At 41.8% G+C, this 25,730-nt stretch overlaps 1 protein-coding gene across 1 annotated transcript in view; it reads right to left on the reverse strand.

The window, feature by feature from the left end:
• Positions 1 to 10,071: 10,071 nt before the first annotated feature.
• The window catches only part of CTTNBP2 (cortactin binding protein 2), a 134,029-nt gene continuing 118,370 nt past the window's right edge, over positions 10,072 to 25,730 (reverse strand). Inside the window, exons 18-23 of the mRNA XM_032221526.1 lie at positions 23,575 to 23,783; positions 23,117 to 23,302; positions 22,799 to 22,859; positions 20,927 to 21,059; positions 18,752 to 18,853; positions 10,072 to 11,946 (exon numbers count right to left, since the gene is read on the reverse strand). Of these exons, the coding sequence (XP_032077417.1) occupies positions 11,719 to 11,946; positions 18,752 to 18,853; positions 20,927 to 21,059; positions 22,799 to 22,859; positions 23,117 to 23,302; positions 23,575 to 23,783 (919 nt within the window). The 3' untranslated portion in view covers positions 10,072 to 11,718. The remainder of the gene's footprint in view (positions 11,947 to 18,751; positions 18,854 to 20,926; positions 21,060 to 22,798; positions 22,860 to 23,116; positions 23,303 to 23,574; positions 23,784 to 25,730) is intronic.

Here is a 25,730-nt window from a genome sequence, read left to right on the forward strand (position 1 = left end):
GCTACCCCATTGCCAGGCCGCTGACCGGTCAAGCAGTCGGTGTAGCGGCTCAGCTAGCGACGCCTTGTGGGGAATAAACGGGGCGTAGAAATTTAAAAGCCCCAGGAACGCCTGCAATTCCGCCCTAGAGGTGGGTGCAGGTGCGTTTTTGATGGCGGCAACTTTGGAAGGAGTGGGGTGGATGCCTTGGGCATCAATGAGGAAACCCAAGAATTCTACTTTGGGAACAGCAATTTCGCATTTGCTGCGCTTTAGTTTCAGTCCTGCCTCCCTAAAACGTGTGAGGACCTCCCGCAGTATTTTCAGGAGTTCCGAGTGGCTGGGGGCTGCGACCAGGACGTCGTCGAAGTAGGGAACGACGCCTGGGAGCCCGTGGAGCAACCGCTCCATGAGGCTCTGAAAAATCCCCGGGGCAACCGAAACGCCGAATTGGAGGCGGCGGCAACGGAAGGCCCCGCGGTGGGTGACGATGGTCTGGGCTGTAGCCGCATCGTCGTCTACGGGAAGCTGCTGGTAGGCCTGTGCCATATCTAGCTTGGCGAAAATGCGGCCTTGCCCTAAGGAGTGGAGTAGGTGTTGCACTACGGGGACCGGATATGGATTTGCCTGCAGGGCCAAATTGATGGTCGACTTATAGTCGGCACATATTCTCACCGATCCGTCGGGTTTGACCGGGAGGACTATGGGGGTTTCCCAACGGGCGTGATCTACGGGCTCGATTACCCCCTGCTCTATAAGCTTATCAAGTTCAGCGTCTACCTTTGCTCTCAATGCGAAGGGGACCCTGCGTGCCTTCAGCCTAATGGGAGCGACCTGGGGATCGAGGCAGAGGGAAATGGGGGTGCCCTTATAACAGCCCAATTTCCCATCGAACACATCTGCGAACTCATCTAGAACGCTATCTACGGTGAGGGGAACTACCCTGTGCACCCCCTCTATGGTGAGGCCCAAGGCGGGAAACCAATCCAACCCAAGGAGAGCGGGCAGATCGTTCCTGACGATTAGAACTGGGAGTTTCCCCTTAAAGTCTCCGTATTCCACTCGGATGTGGAATATTCCTGCCGTGGGAATCCCCTTTCCCTGGTAGTCTAGGAGGGAGACCCCGACGGGGCGCAATTTGCTCTGGGGAACCCCGGGACAAAGGCGGGAAAACAGGGCCCAAGATAGGAGAGAACGGGAAGACCCGGAGTCCACCTCCATTCGACAAAGCTGACCTTCGAGACGGACGGCGGTGCTGATTTTGCGATCGCCGGCGGGAACGTGGGAAGCCTGGTAGACCACGCAGTCGGCGCTGGAGGGCTGGTAGGTTGAGTGGCAGTCCTCAGCTCGCCTCGCAGGACGTGGCTGTTGGCGGCGTTGCGGTGCCTGGCGCTGGTCGCTGGGCTGCATGAACGATGGGGCTGGCACGAGAGCCCGGCAGACCCTGGCGAGGTGTCCTTCTCCTCGGCAGCGGCGGCAGACGGCAGAACGGAACGGGCAGGATGTGCGGCTGTGGCGGCCGCCGCATCCGCGGCAAGGTGCGTTTGAGGCTGGCTGAGCTGGCGTCGGTGGTTGCTGGTGTGGCCTCCGCTTCGGCTGCGTCCTCATTTGTCCGACGGTTTCCTCCTCCTCGTCTTCAGCAGGAGAGAGGTCGTCGACGAGGTTCGTCTGGGTGGAAGGCCCCGCGGCGGTTTGCGCGGGGGTTTTCAGCTGGAGGCGTTCGATGTCGGCCGTGGATTGTTCGGAGAGCTCCGCTGCTCGCGCGGTCTCCACGGCTTGCACCAAGGTGATTTTGTGATTTCGGAGCATTCGGCTGCGCAAATGCGCGTCGCGGACCCCGCATACAAACTGCTCTACGAGGTTCTCCTCCAGGTCTGCAAAATCGCACTGGGCGGCCACGGTGCGCAAAGCCTCTAGAAACTGGCTGATGGATTCGTTGGGCTTCTGCACTCGGCGGCGGAAGGTGAAGCGGCGTGCGATCAGAGAGGGTGAGGGAGCGTAGTGGTTCCTCAGCCTGGACATCAGCTCGTCCCACCCGAGTTTGTAGGCTGGCCTCGGGGCGGCCAGGGCTCTCGCAGAGGCGAACATGGAAGGCTCACAGCAAGACAAGAAGAAACTGCATTTCTCCTCGTCGGTCTGTGCCTGGTTCCTCGATGCGATTAAGTAGCACTCGAAACGCTCCATGAAGCCGTCCCATGATTCTCCGGCGGATCCGAATGGCGCGAAAGGAGGAAGCGCTGATGCCATCGTGGTGTGGAGCCAGAGAGGGGGGAGGAAGAGGGCGGAGAAAATTTTGCGTTCGCTGCCGGAGTTCTCAGCCTGAGATAACGTTCGTGCTGATTCAGACGCGGTGGCAGCTGGCTTGTTCTACTCCGTGGTCGCGGGAATCGGGATCCCACCTTCGTCGCCAGTTTTGCATCTTGGAGCGAAGGGAAAGGGACGCGACAAGCGGGTTTGCAACAGCAACCTTTATTGAGAACAGAGTGACTACGATTCAACGTGGCGTGGTTCGCGCCAAACATTTATACCCCCGGGTTTGAACGAGGAGCCAATGGGGCGTCGATTAGCTCGACCAATCGGGGCGAGGATTGAACCGGCTCCGCCCGGGAACCAATCAGAAGGGGAGTCCTTTATCCCCGCGCTTGTATTTCCCGCGCTAGTATTCAACACTATAAGATCTAAGTTTCAAAGATTCTGGGTGACCATTAGAATTAGTTTTCTGTATCTGTCTTTGTGGCCCAGATGTGGTAGCTCTCTTAACACCTGTGCATTTCATTTGGTAAAAAGAAGCTTGCAGCACAAAAGCTTATTAAAGATTAGGCCTACAAAATTGTTTCATTTTTTCATAATATACAATCTAAATATTGTATGATTTATGTTTATTTGCAGTTTCCTATAACCAAAGAGTAAGAAGATACCCTAATATGCTTTTGCAAAATGTGGAAATCTTACTATTTATTATGCCTACACTACAGTACTGAAAAGAAAGACTTCAGATGTGAAGCATGTGCTGTTCTGATGCCATCGAACTATTGGCTGCAGCTGCTAGGAAATGTGGTTCAGAAAATCTGGTGCATCATCAGGGGATGCAAGTTCTGATACAGAAAGCAGCTGTCAGAGAAATTTTGGTTACTAAGAATCCATACTGGTCACTGCAACAGCGGCAGTTGGACGAATCATGTAACCAAGGAGAAGGTAAAAGAAGTTGTCTGAGGTAAAAGGACACAAAGCAGTCCCAGCCTGAAGTCAGCAGCATGCAGAACAAATCCCAAGTGTGTTTTCAGAAGGATAATTACATCCTAAAGGCCAGCTTAAGTAATCTATCTAAACCCTGTCTTTTTCTGGCACGGAATATTCAGGCTCTGATAAAATGCTAGGTAACGTTGCCAGCAAATGTAATAAGGCACCAAAGGATCTCCTGTTGTCTTCTTTCAATGCCTTGGCTTGCTTTGCCAAAATGCATCTCCTGAGCATTCATTGCACTAAGACACGTTCTAGAATTAATTCACAACTGGAGCACACACTGCTGTGTCAGGTTTTTTACTGTGCATCTTTACCCACAGGAAAATGTGCACCCACTGGAAAAAGCTCCGTTAAAAAAAATATATTAATCTTATCAGGTATTACAAATTACAAGGTTGTATAACCACAGGATTTTATTCAAATTTTGGAAAGAAATAATTTCTTCATTCATGGAACCAAAGGAAAGGAACCAAACTCTGCATCTGTTCAGCCAGAAAAATGATAAAGATATTGCTTAATATGAAGCAATACACTATAAGAACAAAAAGAGAAAAATTCAAACGTAATACTCGTCTTTGTTGGAAGAACTATCTGGTTAAGTTTCAAGCCAGGAGAAAGGCACTGGAGACATAATGGAGACTGGAGGCTGATTGGAAAGAGGGCCCATTTATTTATGAAGCAGAAGCACATGGGTGGTTCTGGGTATCTGAACCCATGGAGTTGAGAGAGGGTGGCTTTTATACCTTCTCTTGGGCTTTGCATTTGAACTTCCTGTTCCTGTGCAAGGCCATGTATTCTATTGGCTGTTGTCAGACTCCCATGGGGCCATGTGGGGCCATGTTTGTCTTGCGCTCCCAGGTTGGTTGAAGCTTGGAGGGTGATGATGTAATGAAGGGCCTTCTGTACTAAAAGGGTGTTGGGCAATTCCTATTGTGTCTTAATGGCTTTGTCCTGGTTTGGATCTTGAGTGAGGGCTTATCCCATCTCCCTGAGGCTGACCGTCTTTTGTCTTGTAGATAGGGTGGCCCAGTCTTTCTAATGGGGACCAAATATCTGCTGGGGGCAGGCAGCTAGGGCTGAGTTTCTGTCTCCCTTAAGATTTCTATTTATCTTTTAAGAGAAATATTATATTAAGAAATATAATATTCTGTCTTTTTAAATATTTCTCAAAGTACTTCTTTCTTCTACGAGGGATGACTTTCCTCATCTTCATAAAACAGAAGGTTATAGGAAATGATAAATTCAATATGATGATTGATAAAACGCAAAAAAAACACCAAATTATACAGTGCTGATATAATATCCTATTTAAGCTATTGGTAGTCCTCATTTAGCAACCTTGATTGGGACCGGCAACTCAATCATTAAGTGAAGTGGTCATTAAGTGAAATTGCTAATGATGTTACTTCAGCTGTCTTTTGTTTTTCTTTTCTGCAAAGATGGTAAAGGTAAGGAGTGGTGGTAAAGTTACTTTTTCATCACCTTTAATTGGGAATGGTCACTAAAACAAGGCAGTCACTAAACAAAGACTGACTACTTGCGTTCAGTTTAAAACATAAGGTAGCACCTAGAGATTGAGATGGAGCAAAGAGAGAAATGTTTTTGAAAAAGGTTGCTATAAAGACAGTGTAAGCAAATGGTAAGAGATTTTCATAGCGGAATTGCTCTGAAGCATACTGTATGTGTGGAGGTGTTCACAAAGTATAGTAAATAAAATTCACTAAATAAAATAAAATTCACTAAAAAATTAGGCAAAGCTTCAATCATATACTTATGGCTGCCATTTTCACTTTTATAACCATATTCTGCAGATACCCGTGCAAAAAATAGCTATTCTTGTGACGTGAGTGTGACAGAAATATATGCAGAAATTGGGAAATGGGGAAAAAGACAGAGAAGAAACCTAAACTATGACTAAACTTTGTTATTTTTTGGCAATACCACCAATTCCAGCAGTAAAACAAATGCACAATGTTGAATTCTGCTCTGTGAAAAATAATCCCAAATGCACAACAAGACATGGGAAATACTTTTCTTTCAAGGATGAAAAATTTATTACAAATTTTAAGAAAGCAAAAACTAAGAGAAATGAAGAGGATATAATTAAATTAGAATAGCAATTCTAAGCCATATCTATCTGCTTTCTGATGAAGGATGCCTACCATTGATCACAAAGCTTTGTACAGCTCTACTATTTTGGCAAGAAGGGTGCAGGTCTGCAGGAGGAATATGGCAGACTTCATGTATGTTGGTTTGGTTTAGGTTTGGTTTATTGGATTTATATGCCGCCCTTCTCCCAAGGACTCAGGGCGGCATATAACATTAAAAGAAACACACAATACAGAAGCTAAAAAATTAAATAGAATATCCCAAACAAACCCAATTAGAATTAACAATAACAATTTTTTTAAAAAATCAAATTAAAATTAACAATGATCAATAATTTATTTTGTTTTGTTCAGGCCAGGCTGGCTTGCTGGAAAAGCCAACTTTTTAGGGCACGTCGGAAGGACCAGAGGTTGGGGATTATATGAAGCTCCGGGGGCAGCTGATTCCAGTGGGAAGGCACTCCCACAGAGAAGGCTCTCCCCCTGGGGGTCGCTAGCCGACACTGTCTGGCCGATGGCACCCTGAGGAGGCCAACTTTGTGGGATCGCACTGGACGGTGAAAGGCTACCAGTGGCAGTAGGTGGTCTCGCAAGTATCCTGGGCCTACGCCATGGAGCGCTTTAAAGGTCACAATTAGTACCTTGAATCGCACCCAGAGGACAACTGGCAACCAGTGCAGGCCGCTTAAAAGGAGTACAACATGGGAGAACCTAGGTGCCCCCATGATAACCCACGCAGCCACATTCTGGACCAGTTGAAGCCTCCGGGTGCTCTTCAAGGGCAGCCCCATGTAGAGAGCGTTACAGTAGTCCAAGCAAGAAAGGACAAGGGCATGAGTGACTGTGCACAGAGCATCCTGATCCAGGAAGGGGCGCAACTGACGTACCAGGCAAACCCGGTAAAAGGCCCCCCTGGTCACGGCTGTCAGGTGTTCTTCTAAACTAAGCCACATATCCAGGAGGATGCCCAGATTGTGGGCCCTCTCTGAGGGGGCTAAAATTTCTCCCCCATCATCAAAGATGGAACAAGATGCACAAATTGGGATGACAGAAACCACAGCCACTCAGTCTTGGAGGGATTGAGCTTGAGCCTGTTCCACCCCATCCAGATCTGCAGAGCCTGCAGGCATCAGGACATCACATCGAGGGCATCGTTTGGGTGGTTTGGGGTAGAGATGAAAAGTTGGGTATCATCAGCATATTGATGATACCGTACCCCAAAACCACGGGTGATCTCACCCAGTGGTTTCATATATATGTTGAAGAGGAGGGGTGAGAGAACCGACCCCTGGGGCACCCCATAAGTGATGTACCTCGGGGTTGATCCCTGCCCTCCAGTCAACACAAATGTGACTGATCCAACAGGTAGGAGGAGAACCACCGTAAAACGGTGCCCCCCACTCCCAACCCCTCGAGTCATCGCAGTAGGATACCATGGTCGATGGTATCAAAAGCCACTGAGAGGTCTAATAGGATCAGGACAGAGGAGCAGCCCCTGTCCTGGGCCCGCCAGAGATCATCGACCAACACGACTAGTGCTGTCTCCATGCTGTATCTGGACCTGAAACCCAACTGAAACGGATCCAGGTAGACAGCTTCATCCAGGTACTGGGGTAGCTGACGTGCTACCATACTCTCGACAACCTTCACTACAAAGCGAAGGTTGGAGACCGGACAATAGTTGGCTAAAGAAGCTGGGTCCAGGGAAGGCTTCTTAAGGAGGGGCCTCACCACCGCCTCCTTCAAGGCGGTGGGAAAGAACCTCTCTCTCAACGAAGTCCTGGTAATTGCCTGGAGCCAGCCTCATGTCACCTCCCGGGAAGCCGAAACTAACCAAGAGGGACACAGGTCCAGCACACAAATGGCAGCACTGAGTCTCCCCATGATCCTGTCCATGCCCTTGGGGGTCACAGGGTCAAACTCATCCCAGATGGTCTCCACAAGATTCATCCCTGTCAACTCGCCTGAATCTACCCAGTCAGAGTCCAAGCCTGGTCCAGATCTGAGTGATTTTATCCTGCAGATACTGAACAAATTCTTCAGTCCTACTCTGCAAGGGGTCTTTCCCAGTTCCTTGGTTAAGTAAGGAGTGGGTCACCCTAAACAGGGCGGCTGGGCAGTTATCTGCGGATTCGATAAGAGTGGAAAAATGTTGCTGTTTTGCCGCTTTTACCGCCACTAAGTAGGATTTAATATGAATTCTTACTAGTGTTTGGTCAGATTCAGACTGGCTGACCCTCCAACCACTCTCTAGGCGTCTTTTCCGGCCTTTCATCTCCCGAAGCTCCTTGGTAAACCAAGGAGCTACCCGGGATTGACACCGGGTCAGAGGCCGCAAAGACACAGCACAATCCAAAGCCCCAGTGGCCACCCTATCCCAGGCTTCCACTAGGGCTTCGGTCAAGTTGTGAGCAAGAGATTCAGGAAAAGTCCCAAACTCCATCAGGAACCTTTCAGGGTCTATCAGGTGCCTGGGGCGGAACCATCTAGTTGGTTCCGCCTCCCTGCAGTGAGGGTAGCAGTATGGAAGTCAAGCCTGATGAGGAAATGATCCGACCATGACAAGGGTTGGATAGAAATATCCCCTAAATCTAGATCATTCATCCACTCCCCAGAGACAAAAATCAGGTCAAGCGTGTATCCCCCATTATGGGTGGGGTCTTGAATTAACTGAGTTTCCATGAACAGGGCAGAGGGACAGCATAATGTAAGCCAACTCTGGAAACACTCTAAACTCCTTCAAATAGTGATGCTCATTTCTACATATTTGGGGAAAGAATTGCCTGGCATCAGTGGTGGATTAAGGCTCATTGATGCCCTACACACTGACAAAACTTGGTACCCCTCCTTTTGTACAAATCTTCATTGGTTTTTCTTCTTTCTCACCTTTGTGGTGTCCCCCTGCCCTCTTGGGCCTTGTGCCCTAAGCATGTGCTTAGTCTACTTAATGGTTAATACACCAGTGTGTGGCATCTTTTAAAAATCAAATACACCACTTGATATCAAACTGAGAAAAACATTAGTCAATTAGTCTCTTGTATTCTCAGGAATTTGAACTGCAGGAGTGTAGAGATTTCTGAACAACAGTCAATTTGGGACCAGATATATAATGTGCTGATCCTGTTCACAGCAATGATTTATTTTGAGAACACAGTGGGCATTCAAACATTTGAGCTTCACATTCTGACAGAGCTTGCATGAGAGGCAAGCTAATTTTAAAAACACTGAGCCTAGGATGAAGACCATATCAAGACTACAGTCAGGGAGATAAACAACGGATGCCTTCCAGATGTTTTACCATTCCCATCTCTCCCAGATGCAGAGACCAATTGCATAGGATTGTGGAAAATGTTAAATTACCTGAAGCATCCTTTCTATTACCTGCGATTTGGTTCAGACCTCTGACATCTTTCTGACAATATTGAATCTGTGTTTCTTCATTTAGATAACTTTCTAGATGTTAACAGAAGAACTTTATCTTGGAATTGCGACAGCCTGAATACTTTTAAACTGTATTTAAAAGGGGCTGTTGACAGATAGCAGCAATTTAATGGCTAAGTCACCCTAAGTCAATAATAGTGCAGAGTAGCAGGAGTTACCAAAAAATAACTTGTTAGTTTCAATCATCGATATGATGAACTTACTCAAGAAAATGACTAGATTGAATTCCAGGCTGGTGCTCTTCTTTTTTACAGGAATTTAAATGAGAAGTGGATGCATTAGGACTAATAACTAAGCTATTAAAATCTTGGCTATTTGGCATCAGCCATTTCCATTTCATTCATGTAAGTCAGGTTTAACTAATTTTTCATTTTGTCTACTATCTACTATTTATTATCCCAAAGGTGCTTTTTCGAGAGGTAACTGGACGTTTTTCTTTGACGACATTTCACTTCTCATCCAACAAGCTTCTTCAGCTCTGACTGGATGGTGGGGAATGGAAGCATTTATACTCCTTGCATGTCATTTGCATTCTTTGACCATGACCTGGCTGACAGAGAATCTCCATAGACACTTTCATGCTTATTGTTTTTGCTTAAGGAACCTATTAAATGGCTTTAATTCTTCAAAATTCATATTGTATGAACTACCCAAAGGCAACTTTCAACATACCTAGCCCAATCGTATTAAACAAATTTTTGTTTATTAGAAATTATCTTACATGCATAACGCTGAAACACCAAGGTGTATAAAAGTATAGTGGGAAAATACCTATGGAACACTTCAAGCACATGTGGATTTCAGAATCTTGTCCATGTGGTTGACAAAATTGTTTAAGAATTTTATCCAAAGCAATGGATCAGTACTAGGGGGAGAACAAATTCATTCAGTATTGTAGCAGTATTGCTATATTTCTATCTTCTTAATGTGAGGATTATAGAATTATCCCCCTTTTTCTCCATGTTCCAATTGTCTCCAGAAATGCATTTGACTACCAGGTGTCCATGAAAATGTTTTTGTGGAAGGAGGAAAGCTCAGTGTTTATTGGAAGTCAAGACTGGTTTTATCTTGAGAATCCTTCCAAATTAGCCCAAGCCTCACTTGCCAGCTTTCAGCCCTAATTAACCTTCCCCTGCAGCCCGTGGGGTATAAAGTTGTTTCATTCTGCTTTAAAATAAGAAAACAGTAAGCATTCAAAAAATAAAGTTAGTGTCAAATTCCAGCTTTAGCGTATGGAGACAGAAAAAAAAACCTGACTACCCAAACACACATAATACAGAAACAAAGGTTTTACAGAAACTGTAGTACAAAATGTTTTATTGGCATGACAGATGAAATTCCAGATTATTTAATTTAACTGCTTGACTTTTACAAATGCTTTTGCAAAGATATTGGGTTGAATAGCTTTAGAATGTTGTCAGTCAGTACCTAGCAATTTTTCAGGTAACCTTTTTCTTAAGGCATTTGTGTCTTTCATAAAGATATCCCTGGAAGAAAGAATAGGAGGGTCCACTATGAATACTGAAAAGATACACTCTAGGAAAAGAATGCAGTATAGGACAGAAGTTTTCCCCAGGGTGAAATGTCATTTCAGACAACATGTAAGAAAGAGGTACATTTTTCATTTCCCAAGTTATTGCAGCTTCTTTCTTTCTTGATTATCAGTTGTGTGTAGCTGTATTGCTAACAAGGAAGAAAATTTTCTGAGTAAAATAGCATAAATTCCTGGCAAGTCAATACTGGGAAAATAGGAGGAACTTTCCATAATAATTACAGGAAATGATATAATTAGAGGTGAGTTTAAGGAAGATTTCTCTTTAGCTCTTCCCAACCCCACCCCAATGACCAGATCAATAATCAGACTTTATTCTTAAGGATGGCTGTAGGATTTTTTCTTTTAACGAAAAAGGACACAGAATCCAAACAACAAACATAAATGAAACTACCCAATAGTATAGGTAACTGGAATATTTAATGCAGTTTTTCACTAAAAATAACTGGACTGTATTCTCAGTTCTTCCCATTATTGCCACATGCCATCCACTTTTCAGAAAGTGAACCTGTTTTTTGTTTTTGCTTTGACATATATATTAACTTTAAGCCACTTCTGTACAGAATTATGTAACCCAAAGTATGAAATTTAACACTGAAATTCAGTATATAAGTAGATAAAAGTTTATTGTCCTAATGAAGTGAGCCTCTTCGTAGGTAATTGGGATGTTACACAGAATAGACTTTATTCATGAGAAACACTTTACAGGATCTCATGATAAGGGGGGGTGAAGGGGGGGAAAAGCAGACCAAACTGCTTAGCTTTCCATGCAGAGAAATCTACATCAGATCCTACTAGATGGAAATCCAATACAGACCAGCAATATGGACCTGCATACTAATCTTGGAATATGTAAAATGATGCACATTTACAACTGGCTACACTAACAATGGAATATTGATAGACAGCCTTTGTTTCAAACCAGTTATCTGCATCTGTATTCAGTGGAAACACTGCATTTCCACCAAAGCATTCCATAGAGTACTACTTTTTTATATACAGGTATCTATGGATCAGATCCAATATATTTATTTAATTTTTTATTATACACACCCATACCCACACACACACTTTCTGTGGTGATCTCTTAATTATAACTAAGCAGAAAAGCATTTCCAGATTTTTTAAAAAAAAAGCATTTATGAAGCTATCACCATTTATTTCTAAAGATCAATCAATATAATACAGGATAATATTTTCATTACAAACAGCTTGTTCGCATAAAAGTAAAACTGTGGTCCCATGGGTGTATCAGAATTGAGAAAATCATGTTAAAAATTATTTACACCTGTAGATGAGTTTTGTTTTCCAAGATAACTCATTAGGAAAGACAGAAAAGGAAACAAATCTTTATTTGCTTTTTTTGGGTGTGTGCATGTTCCAAATTTCTTCTTTCTAGTCACAGATTGCCTGCGTTTGCCTTGTATTGCTGCTGCTGCTGCTGCTGCGTTTAATGTTCTGAGAAAACTGGCTGATTTTATTTCTGGGCACAGGAAGAAAAGATTTCACTCTTGAAATGCTGCTGCCGCCGCCACTCTGAAAAGACTCCTTTTTGGATTTATGGTTGCTGCATTCCGCAGACTGGCTGCTGCTGTTGAGAGGACAGACCCCAGGATTTTCATCCTGCAAACAGAATAATGTTTTATAGCATCACATGCATTTGCCCAAACAATAGCAAAGAAAGTACATCAGTCTGTGATTGAGCAGCCTGAATTCACACAAAGTTTTTTTTTTTAAACTGATGTTCCAAATCAGTGAAATGTGAGAGTTTTCTTTGGTGATAGAGAGCAAGCCAAGGATGGTAAGAGCTCCTATGTGACAGGCATCAAGGGTCTTCCATAGTGCAAAGCATCAGAAATGTTTATAACATTGTCTTATAACTCTGGAAAGAACATTTATAAAATAATGTAGTGTTGATATACGTATCATGAAAAGAATGATCTAAGACATTGTTTCTCAACCTTGGTCGTTTTAAGGTGGGTAGATTTTAACTCCCATGATTGGCTGGGGAATTCTGGGAGTTGAAGTCCACAAGTCTTAAAGAGGTTGGGACACACACACACACACACACACACACACCTACCTCTCATATAATGATTCAGAAAATTGCAAAACCAACATTCAGAGGAAACCAACATGTTTCTTACTATGGATAATTAATTAGAAAAGACGTATGTATGATTACTTTTATGCATGAAATGAGGGAAGTTGTTATATGTTCAAAGGTAGAAACAGAAGTATCCACAATGGAGGAATAGACTGTGAAGATGGTAGAATTGCAGAAATGGCTAAGTGACTTGACAAGAAATGACTTGTTTGATTAGGGAGGGAACAACTACTTTTATGAACGACTGAAAGCCCTTTGTGGAACTTTAACTGAAAGGATAAAAACGAAGTGGTGATTTTTGGATTTCTAAATTAAAAACAGACTGTATATGGAGGGAAGTAAAGTATGTTAAATAATTTTGAAGGGGGAAAGTGATATCAAGCAAATCTATAACTGCTGTAAAGAAGATTGGAAATCACATCTTTAACTATTTTTTCCTTTTGCTTCATTTTCTATGGTTCTCAAAATGTTTTTATGTCTTTTCTTTCTTACCCTTTTCTATATTTTTGCGTTTATCTTTTAAGTGTAAAAATTTATCTGATTAAAAACTATACACACAGATACAATCTTTGTTGACTCACCTAATGGAGCATCCAGATGTTTTGAAAAAGTCCAACCAAAATAACAAACAAACTGGTCCTGCAGTTAATTATAATTATCTATCTGTCTGTCTGTCTGTCTGTCTGTCTGTCTGTCTGTCTGTCTGTCTGTCTATCTATCTATCTATCTATCTACTAGATTTACAACCCCCGGTATGCCCAAATATGGGAGGAAGATCACTACTTCCATTCTCTGTCCTTCGGCTCCTCACAAGAGACCATCCAGACAGAAACCCAATATTTTTTTACTGTTGCCTTTTTGTTACATTTGTGCATTTATTTATTTATCAGCACAAATATAACACTCGCTCTCTATATCTATATCTATATCTATATCTATATCATCTATATCTATCTATCTATCTATCTATCTATCTATCTATCTATCTATCTATCTATCTATCTATCTATATATCTATCTATCTATATATCTATCTATATATCTATATCTATATCTATATCTATATCTATATCTATATCTATATCTATATCTATATCTATATCTATCTATCTATCTATCTATCTATCTATCTATCTATCTATCTATCTATCTATATATATATATATATATATATATATATATATATATATATATATATATATATATATATTCTGTAGCCAACATAACCAGAAATCACTTTCCTGAATGTTCCTAATTTCCATTTATGGATTTGGGAATTTGGGGTTGTCTAAAATGTGAGGAAACCAACAATAGGGAACCAATGGGGTAGTTCCTGCCTTAGCCAAGAAAGCCAACTGGGTGACTTTGGGATAGTCTCTCTCTCCCCCTCTCTTAGTCTAAACCACTTCATAGGGTTGTTGTAAGGAAAATAGGCCCCTTGAATTATTTCGTAAAAATAATAAAAGTGGAATACAAACAAATAAAAATAAGGTCTAGCTTCTTCCCTTCTCATTCTGTAACTCACAGGTCACCTTAATGTCTTTGAATCCTAATGCTTCTCATGTTATCTCTACAATGGTAGAGAAACCACAGACGAAGAAAGAATGGGAAAACATGAATGGCAATAGTGAATCAATATATTACATTCTAACATGATTTGATGGGAATTGTAATCCAGAAACATGTAGCAGGTATAAATCTGTACGTTAAAGAATTGCAATACATTTTGCTTAGTTCCATATAGAAATTATTAGGAAACGAACAGGATTTCTGCTGATTTCAGATAACGCTGATTCTCTTTTCCACCATATCTTGAAGCTTGGAAATGAGGATAATATTCCTATTTATATTTTTGAAAGTATGTCTCTTCTTCCCCTCTTTTGCCATCTTTCAAGTAGAGAATATGTTTGGAGAAGCAAGATGGAAGACGTATCTAGGTTCAGCCATCTGCTTTCTGTATTTCAGATTCTTTCAAAGCTTGTCTGCGGCTTTCTAATTTGGAGAGAAACTTGCTAATAAATGCATGACCTTCACAAGGAAAAGCTGAAAGCTGCTAAATGCTGCTGAGATTTCTTTGCATCAGAGCACAATTCTGGACATGATTCAGACATATTTTATTTCTTTTTAAGCAAGTAAGTCACTGTAATTAATTTTTATCTACAGTAGACGCAGTAACAGAAGCACTACTGTAGTAGTAATTAAATATATCCAAAAATTATATAGTTGTCATCTCATTATTATGAGATCATGACACCTGTAAATTAAAGATGGAATTGTATTAATCTCATATTGTTTGGGTAAGAAATCATTCAGATATTGGGAGCATCACTTTCCCTCCAAATGAACAGAAATGTTATATTTTCTTAAGTAGCAGTGCCTGGATTATTGTGGCTGTCCTAATGGAATGTTCTTTGTATGTGAGTTTTAATTTCTTCAGTTTAAGGCAGCAGTGGTGGGAGATATTTTTAAAGATGACAGCAGGCAATTCTGTCAAAAGTTCCATAAAATGTCTCCATCTGATTTGCACATTTCTTCTGAACTCAGAGATATGATTTGAGCAGGTGCCATTATAACTAGTAGGGGCCTTTGCATAACTCCCATCGGCTATGATCATCCTGCTTGCAGTCATTGGTATTTTGGTCACCTCTCAAATTATATGGAGCTATGCTTGAAGACTACTGAAAAGCTACATTTGGTCCAGTACTCACAGGTTCTTCACATTTTATCTGGATCAGAACTAAAGGTTTCCGGATGCAATTCAAAGTGGCTGGTTGCCACCTTTGAAGTCCTACATGGTGAAGGACCCAAGCAGGACTTCTTATCCCAGCAATCTTAGCCTGCCCAATATGTATGCTGTCTAATTCCCCAAAGGCTCTAAGCAGCTCACACATAATACAAAAGTGGAATGGAAAGAATTAAAAGGATTCTCTCCTTTGTCCCTATAACAATCAATTTCCAAGTCACTGACACATTAACGGGCAGGAAGGGAATCCCTACTTTTCCACTGGTGCTCTTCTCCTTTGGAACTCTGAGATAAAATGACCACCCAGCCTGTGGGGCTATAGAAAATTCTCCTGACCTCGCTATTTCAGAAACCCTTCCGGAACTGACTTAAGAGATGGAGTCTCCCTACCACACTAAGCAACAAACTATGTTGTTTTGGGAACTATATGCCATGAGATGAGAATGATTCCGTTTGGTTCTTGCAATAGACATCTATATACTTCTAAAACCCATGTTCTTGTGACCTTTAACTGGGTGAAATGGTGCACCACAGGGCAACAATTTTTAAACCAACCTACCGTATTTTCACGACCATAAGCCGCACCAGATTATAAGCCGCAGTATCAGTTAATGTTAATTTTTCAAACTTTTTTCACATATAAAGCGCACCGGGTTATAAGCCGCGCTCAGAGACCCGGCTCCCCTTGGTTCCTCATCGAATCACGTGCGCGGGTTGCAACTGGAACTCCGTCTGCCCGAGTTGGGGCATTTTCTGGCTTGGGACGCTCCGGCGGCTTCTTCGGGAGGCAGCCCGCCGGCTTCGGCGAAGGCTGGGACGGAGAGCGCGGCGACCGTGGAGCATGTGCAAAGTACTTTCGCCCCCACGCCGGCCCCCCTCACCGCGCGCCGGCCTTCGGGGATGAAGGGGCAGGACTTCCCGGGCGGAAGGCATGCCTGGCTCTGCGGCTCCAGCCCCGGCACCTTTCGGCCGAGCCTCTCCCGCCAGGCGGCCGCCTTCCTCCGCTGCGCGGCCCCGCGCAGCCTCGCCACCCCGGGAGATTGCCAGCGCGGGGGCCTGGGGCGCCGCGGCCAGGGAAGCCGAACCGGGCGGCGGCGGCGCTCCGGTCGCTCTGTCCTCTCCGCCTCCCGCGCCTTGCCCGCCACCCGCCCAGGATGCTGACCTACTGCCATGCCCCGCGCCCGCCGCTGGCCCGCTCCTGCGCCTCCGCTGCCGCCGCCGCCCTGCTCGGAGTCCTCTGGCTGCACGCCTGCCGCGGCATGCCCCATGTCATCCGCATCGGTGAGCCAGACGGGGGCGGGCAGGGCGCCAGTGTTGCGGTCCCCGAGGCGGGCGGGTGGGCGCACGTGGCAGGCGTCGGCTAGCGGGACGTTTCTGGCGCGGGAGGCTTCGGGCTCCACTGCTCTCCCGGCTCTTGCCCGGCCGGCGTGGTGTGCTGGGAAGACCAGCGCCGCACCGGCCACCCGCGCGCCCTTGACCGGCAGCGCAGAGCTGGCTGGGGCGTGGAGCGGAGTTAGGCAGGGCGACTGCCGGGGCGGATGGGGTGCTCGGCGCCGGCAAATCCTGAAGGGCTGCGCCGGTCTGCCGTCCCTTCTTGCGGCGGCGGGAGTGACGGAACAGCCCAGTCTATAGGGGCTGGGAGCTGGGTGGCTCTCTGCTCGCCCCCCGGTCTCCGACTCAGAAAGTAGCGAGGTTGAAGGGAGAGACCCGAGGGACGTGTGCATGCTTGCGAGCTTCAAGTTTGAGCGTCGGGAGGGAGAGATTTTCGATCTTTGTTCACATATAAAGCGCACCGGGTTATAAGCCGCACTGCCGGTTTTTGATCAAATTTTAGGATTTTCAGTGTGGCTTATAGTCGTGAAAATACGGTACTTCAAATGGGTAAAGCTACAGAATGCATAGAAAACCTACGACCCAGGACTTCCAAGGAAATGACATTTGGTAAATTTTATAAAGCATGTTATGACATAAACATGATCCTAAAACACTTTATGACATAAGACTAAATATCATAAAATATATCCTGTGCTAAAGTTTGCCTGTGCTATCCAGTTCAATAAGGGCTAATTTCAAGGCAGATCCATCTCTAAATGTCTCCGTAAATCTTTAAGAACTTTTCAAGTACATTAGAAGTGTTGCGATTGTTGAAAGCATTGAGAAATCTGGTCAATAAATATAGCTGAAATGATGACCCAAGAGCTTGTCTATTACTCTATTTTTTCATTCTGTCATTGCATGGGAGTACTGTATATGTAGAGAGACATGGTAGCTCAGTGGCTAAGACGCTGAGCTTGTTGATTAGAAAAGTCGGCAATTCAGCGATTTGAATCTCTAGCCCCACGTAATTGAGTGAGCTCCTGTTACTTGTCCCAGCTTCTGCCAACCTAGCAGTTCGAAAGCATGTAAAAATGCAAGTAGAAAAATAGGAACCACCTTTGGTAGGAAGGTAACAGCATTCCATGTGCTTTCGGTGTTTAGTCATGACCACGGAGACGTTTTCAGAGAGCGCTGGCTCTTCGGCTTTGAAACAGAGATGACTACTGCCCCCTAGAGTCGGGAATGACTAGCACATATGTACAAGGGAAACCTTTACCTTTACTGTATATGCTGCTTAGAGGTATTTTGGCTGAAGCAGTTTATAAGCTATGTAAATTTTAAACAAATCAATAATGCAAAATTCCAGAATACATCTACTAGCTCAGTCACTGATGAACATTTCTGCACATTGCCTGCTTTTTTAAATTGCAACCTTTCTGTCAATTTCTTCTGGATCTTCCTGTTTGCCTAAAACCAGAATCTCGTAAAGGCCTCAGCCTTTCAGAGTTCTCAGTGTTTTGGTTTTTTTGCAAATGTTTCTAAGTTGGACTCTCTGCTTGTCTCCTTCTGCCCTCTTTTCCAGATAAAAATTGGGGAGGCGGGGAGTGTGTGTGGGGGGGAAAAGGTTGGTTAGGACAGAGAAGCCCTTCAACAACTCCACATCTTCTATTAGCCTTCCTCCTTCAGTTCTATTTTAGGCAATCATTTCCTTTACGTCTTCTTGGTTTCCATGACAATAGCAGCCATCTGGAAAGCTCCCTGCATGATACCAGTGTATTTCAATGGCCAAAAACCAATGTTCTCCTCTAAATGCTGAGCTGCTCAACTCTTTTCTTCAGAAGGTGTTCTTTTTAAAATGCTTTTCCTTGTCTCGTTGATAGAAAACATCTAATATACAAGGCCAATTTCATCTAATCGTTCCATAATTTTGTTATAGATTCAAGATAGTAAGTGATTCTGGAATGGAGATAGTTTGGCCTCAATTATATAATCTATTAAATTATTGCAATAAAGTGCTATAGCTATAGGACTTTGTTAAAAACCTTTAAAAACAGCAATTAATCCTGAATAGGATTTAAAACCCTTTGAAAACAGCAATTAATCCTGAATAGGATTATTAGATTATTAACTGGGATTGAACTATTGTATTTCACCCATAACATAGGCTCAGTTTAGCTCAGAACTATCATACTTTTTTCAAATGTAAAGAGCTGAACATACACTGCAAACTTCTATCACATGACCTGCAGCTTCATATGTACCTGCTGTGATGTGATGTTTGTATTCCTGATGTTTGCTGAAAAGACTGGATCCTTCTGAGGAGTGCTGATTGTCAGAAGCAACTCATCCTCTGAATCTATTATCTGTGAAAAATGGATAAAGCAAGAAGAGGGGAGGATCATTCTTACATTGGAATTCTTAAAATATAAAGCCTTACCAACAATATACTCATAGGGATACTGTATTAAAATACACCATTGCATGAAAGATTTATACATTTTTGTCTTGAATTACCAAATGTATTCCTAGTCTTTTATAAATATATGTTAAATGTTCCATCAATTTAAAATGTAATGTTTAAATAACATCGATAAGCCAATATTTCCTTTTTAAATTACTATATTTATTTAGTAAAGTCTTGCAAACTTTGGGTGAGAAAGTTTGGGATTCAGATTTTGTCTTGCAACTTTGGCTCCAGCCAAATAAATCCATGAGATTGGCAAGAAATCTTTTTAGCACTGATGAAATTGCCTAGTTTGATAATGAAATGTCTGCAAGAAAACAACCAAGCTCAGAGAGCACAAAGACCACACAAGAATTTTGTTAGTGAAATTTGGAAAGTCTCCTCATTGTGTGGTAAATTAATTTATACAATATATATGAAATCTAAACACAGAGGAGACACACATATAGGGCTTTCCCCAATTCCCCATATGACAAATGCAATTTGTAAACAAAATCTTAACCCAATATAAAACCTCTGGTTGTCATCACTATTTAAATGTTTAAAACTTTCTGCATGATGACATCTGTCTGAGCATGAGTTATGCAATGCAAAATGAAATCTGAAACACTAAGGAGGAGACACACACTTGAAGAGAGGGAAGGGACAATTAGTTTTGTTCAATTGATGCTCCAGAAGAAATAATACAAAGACATTTTGGGGACAGGCAATTTCTCACAAGTAAGTACTTCCACCTTACTCTACTATCCAGTTTTCAGGATTGTTGGTAGTGAAGATGTATTGTGTTTTGCTATTGCCTCTTCTTCTTCTGCCCCCGCCAAAACAGGTTATTTTGTCTGGGTTTGTTTGTGTGTTTCTTTGTACGTGTGTGCACAAAGAAAAAGAAGAACAAGAAGGGGTAAAACATCAGCTAGTTGTCAATTTTGTATTTTCCCCCAAAGGCAATGTCCAACAGCACAGAAATGTTGCTTATAGTTGGCATGGAGGTGGAATAATTCCCGTAATCTCTGCAAAAAAGGCCTAACTATCAGAGCAAAATGAGGGTCAGAAATCAAAGCTGTGTCTAAAATGGAAGAGAACAAGGTTTATGAATACTCAAAATATATGAAGAGAAAAAAGGAGGATGAAAGATGAAAAATACACTGTTGGACATGCTGAATTTGACCTAATGACCCTGATGATAATGAAAAATGTATCAGCGCTCCTTCATTCAGAGATATGAAAGTGAAATTTAAAAAATGGTCATATAGCCCTAAAATTCAATTAAAACAGAATAGTCATCATGTAACTGAAAAGGCAGTAGCAGAAAAGAACAGCAGCTAGGTATGAGCAAACATTTTAAAACAAACATGCCAAATATATACTCAGTGCTAGTCAGACTTCTACAGGGCAACATAATAGGGAATGGTTCAGAGGTGGGTTGCTACCAGTTTGGCCCAGTTCGACTGAACCAGTAGTGGAATTCAGGCCTGGGGTCGCAGAACTGGCAGCAACCTAGGCCTGCCAAGCCCCCAAACTGGTTCCCTCACTGCCACTTGGCCACCGCCATTTTGGATTTTAGTGACTGCTCATGCACAATTCACTGTAAATTGTGCCGTAAATGCGTGCAGAACAATTTACTTTGAACAGCATGCGTATGCTGTTCATTAGTTCCCAGATGCACGTTGTGCGATGGATTGCGAGCTGACAGTAACACCGGCAGCAACCCACCCCTGGAATGGTTGTTTTGGATTAAGACAGATTGTATGCAAGATACTTTGAAAAGAACTGCCACAGCAGATGGTAAGAGGAAGGAAGGCTGAAGTATAGGGCAAAATAGGGCACAGGATACATGTAACTGTAAGAATCAAAAGAAAAATTATATAAGAAAGCTTGGAAATTGTTGCAGGGGTTAGAGAAAATACAAGGAAAGAAAATAGAATATAGAGAAACTTAGATCTGACTGCTATTTGTGGAAAAGAATAATACATACTTTACTGATGTCAGATTCTGATTTGCTTAAACAAATACTCTGAAGTTCCTGTAGAAAATCCACTTCATCATCTGAACCAATAGTCAGTCTCTGTTCCAGGTTTAACACACTTAATGGATCATCTTCGGGAGATCTTGGAAAGAAAAACAAAATTATGTTGCAAAACATATCAGATGACAATCTATAAAATGGAATTAAGAAAATGTTTATCTCTTTTAGTTTAATAGAGAAAGTATACAGGGTAAGTTAATTAGATTCATGTAATAAAAATTCAACCTAATACAATTTTTAGTTGGCTGAAAGAATTTCAATTCAAAGGAACTCATTGTTTTTTTCCAAACAGGTTTTAAAATAAAGGGTACCATTTGAAGATAATATACGTAGCTCAGAGTTCAACTCTGGAGTCCTTGGTGCTGTCTTAGCTTGATTCTTCGCTTGCAGACATTTCACCACTCAGCTAGGTAATATCATCAGTTCTAGTGAGTGCCAGAGAGCACTCACTAGAGTGACTGATGATGTTATCTACTCAGGGAATGAAATGTCTGAAAATAAACAACAAAACTCAGAGATCACTAAGGACTTCACAAAAATATTTAGTAGTGTATAAATAGAAATCTATTTCAGATGGAAATGAAATATACAGTAGCTGATTATCAATCCAAATGGAATATTTTGGAAAAAAGTTTGCACATACTTTATTCATATCTAAAACTATCTACTAGGGAAGAAGAAAACAACAACTTGCTACCATTTCTGGACATCCTGATCAGCAGAGACAACAATGGCAAACTAGAAATGCAAGTCAACAGAAAAACCAACCTTACTAACCATGTGCTCCACTACCAAAGCAACAACTCAACCTTCCGCAAGACAAGCTGTGTAAGGACTTTATTCAAATAAGCCCAAACACACTACAGCAACACAGAACAGCAGAAAAAGGAAATGGATCATCTGTACAACACATTCCAGCAAAATGGATACCCATGCAACTTTATCAAAAAATCCCCGGCCACTCAAACCAATTCAGCAAAACAAACACAAACACGAATATGAATTACACTGCCATTCATCAAGAATATCTCACAAACCACAAATAGACTACAACAACCACATGGAATCAGGGTAGCACACAAGCCAACTAAAGACTTTCAAAACATCCTAAGCAGATCAGAAGACCCAGCAACCCCAGAAGAAAAAACAGGAGTCATCCAGAACATACAATGTAAGGACTGCAACAACCACTACATAGGACAAACAGGCAGAAGACTGGGAGAACACTTCCTTGAACACCAACTGGCAGTCAGAAGACATGACAAAAATTCTTTAATTTCACAACATATATATAGATTTAACCATAGTTTCAATTGGGAAAATATGACAATCGTAGACCAGGCCAAGTCCAAAAATGCCAGGGAATTTCAGACCAACGATCAAGTAAACAATATTCCAATCAAGAAACTGCACGAGCCATCAACAAATAGACCAAGCAAAGAATTTCTAAAACTGCCCCCACTCACACATTAATATTGGAATACTAATAGAATAGAATTTAATTTAGTAGAATTTTCCAATATGATATTCACAATAAAATATTCACATTTTCCCAACTGATTTTTAAAAAAGTTTTGCAATATTTTAGCACTATTGGAAAGATTTTTATTTTTGCAAAAGAGAACATGGTCTTAAATACAAAATCCAGCCATCATACTAAAATTGTGTAAGATGTACTGACTGCTATAATTTCTGTGCAATAATGGAGAAACATACACTAGGTGACAAGTACGATGTATTGATTTATTCGATGGCTAAAAAACTGTAATCTTAAATCTCCTTGAGGAGGGACCAGACATCACATGCAAACATAAAACTTACTTTTTTTCTAAGGAAGACACTTTATTCCCATTTTCCTTCAATATATTATTTGATTTAATACCTATGGGAGAGAAAGGATCGTAAGTCAAAAACTCATATTTTATGCCCATCTTTTTTTCCCTATCTTTGAACAGGGTTACAACTATCCCTGGACAAGTATGAAAATTTATGTTCCAAAGTTACTTTAAGCATAGCTGATAAAAAAGGTAAAAAAAATGAAAGCCCTTAACTGGGTTTTTAAAATGTCAATAAGGAGTTTTCATTCAAGTGTCCAAATAAATTATCTCTGTTGCCTCCCAATTTCCACCAATATTTTACCTTCTGCACTTCCCTCTACCTTACTCCAGGACTGGGCTGATGAGTGGAGTGACTTCTTACGTGGACTTGTGTTTGCTTTTCTCCAAGCAACATTTTCTCCTTTTTTCTTGGTGCAATTCTTATAGTTTGATACCATAGAGAGAGGAAAGTTTCCTCCTTTAAAGTCTGCAATGTACAGCTCCATTTCTGTAACAATGGAAATCAAGAATATCAAGAAGCAGGTGACAATACTGTGGTCCAATGTGGTTGCCAAAGTATTAAGTAACTGCAGTGTGATTGTCAAGGTATTAAGTCTTTTGTTTAAAAGTGTATTTTTCCCACTTAGTTTCATTCTGGCCTTACTTTCATTCTAAGCTCATGATCCCAGGGATTAACAAAAAAAACTTATACAAAGAAAACTAAAGATCACAACAGCAAAAGTAAATGTTCCAGAGATTTACACATTTCCCACAGTTTACCTGATCTGGGAAGAGGGCATCCATGCAGAACTGCCTTATTTAACAAGATGCTGAGTGCAGCTTTCACTACTGCCTGCTGCCCTTGGCTTGGGCGTTTTTTGACTGCCATTTGTCCAGGTGTGACAGGTGGTCTTCTAAGGGAAGCTCTGGAGATAATTGCTTCTTGAACTCGGGGAGCAATAATGGCATTCCACAATTTTGACATCCACCTTGAAGCAAAACGAAAAAAGAAATAGGATGGTGGATTATGCAAGATATTTTTAAAAAGAGGATAAAGTTTACCCGTCAGTTATTCTTGTTAGGTATAACTACTGATTGTACTGTTATAGAGACTAAATTGATTTTGAACCTAACAACGGCAGCAAGACTATTGGTGGCGCAATACTGGCAGAAGGAAGATTTGCCTACTATTCAAGAATGGACATTAAAAGTAACAAACTTAGCAGAGATGGCTAAAATATCAGCATATCTCAAGGATCACTCAGACAAGAAATATAAACTGGAGTGGAGAAGATGGATTGATTATATTCAAAATAAATATGGGACTAAGAAACTCCAGATAGCCTATGATTGAAGAAGCAAGGAATGACATAATTTGTTTAGAGTTAGCCTAGCAAAAGAGGAGTTAAAGTACAAGTGAGGATGATGCTAAAGTTTTTTTAGTTTACTTTAGAATATGATTGTTAAAGATTTATACCCTGTATTTGCTCTGGGAAGTTGGGGGGGGGGGGAGATGGGTTTGGGTGGGGAGGGTGGGGAAGGGGAGATAAATATTTATAAAAGTTTTTTAAATTTTCAATAAAAAAAAGAAATAGGACGAAGAGATAACTGTCATTTCCAGATACTGGTGCAAATATAAATAAAAGGGCAGTGCTAACACAGCTCTAACCACCAGTTTGCTATTCAAATGACAATGATTTTATCTATAGTAGTTCATTCAATGTGGCAGCATGTCTATTTTGTTATTTTTCCAACAAGAGTGAGATCCACTAAAAAAAAGTACTCAAAGAAGCAGCATAATTTTGACAAAATATTAGTTGCAGTTTGGGGTCATAAATCAGCATCAAATGCTCTCTGACTCAAAGCACTGATTCCTCAAACTGCTAAGGAATTAGTTGTCCAAAGCTGTTGAAGGGGAAGGGAACTCTGACATTGTACTGGCACAAAAAGGCCTGGTCTGTAAAACCAATGGATTATAGAAAAGGAATGTGTTGGTCATTTTTTATAAAAAAATTGAATTATATTCCAACTTTTATTTAGAACGAATCAAGGCAAATACAGGTAGGCCTTGACTTATAAGAGTTTGTTTAGTAACCATTTGAAATTATAACGGGCCTGGAAAAAGTGACTTATGACTGCTTTTAACATTAACAACTGTTACTGCACCACCTAGTCACACAATCAAAATTTGGATGCTTGCCCGCTGTATTTATGACTGTTGTGGCGTACTGTGGTCATGTGATCACTTTTGCAACTTTCTGACAAGCAAAGTCAATGGAAAAGTCAGATTCACTTAAATATAAGTATAATCTTTATTGTCATTGTACTTAAATGCAACGAAATTAGTTTTAACCTCACTGGTGCAAAATTAAAACAGAAACGAAAAAAGAAAGAAAAAGAAAAAAAACTAGCCTGTGCATGGAGTGATTGTGGTTGCATTTAAAAGTCTCACAGCCCAAGGATAGAAACTATCTTTAAACCTGTTTGTTCGGCTGGCTACACTTTGATGTCTTCTGCCTGATGGTAGAAGTGCAAAGAGACACTGACCAGGGTGTGAATCATCTCTGAGTACTTTCCTTACTCTGCTAAAGCAGTGAGATCTGGCGATGTCACCCAGTGGTGTCAGAGGACAACCAATGGTTTCTTGTGCCGAATTAACTTAACAACCAAGTTACTGATTTAACTGCAATTATTCACTTAAAAACTATGGCTTCTCTCCACCAAAAGTTGCCTGAGGATGGGCTCCAGCATGAGTCTGAAAGCTCTGAATACTAAAACTCTGGTGATTGACCCTGATTGGATGCTTTTATTCAGTAGTTCAGGTGGCTGCATACACAGCACTCCATTCTTTTTTCCCCCTGTAATAATTAATTTGTGAAGTAGATAGGCGGGTCAAAAAAAGAATAATTAGTCAAGGTAAAGCAGAGCATTTCTAT

This window comes from Thamnophis elegans, chromosome 7, assembly GCF_009769535.1.
Source record: "Thamnophis elegans isolate rThaEle1 chromosome 7, rThaEle1.pri, whole genome shotgun sequence".
Lineage (NCBI taxonomy): Eukaryota > Metazoa > Chordata > Lepidosauria > Squamata > Colubridae > Thamnophis > Thamnophis elegans.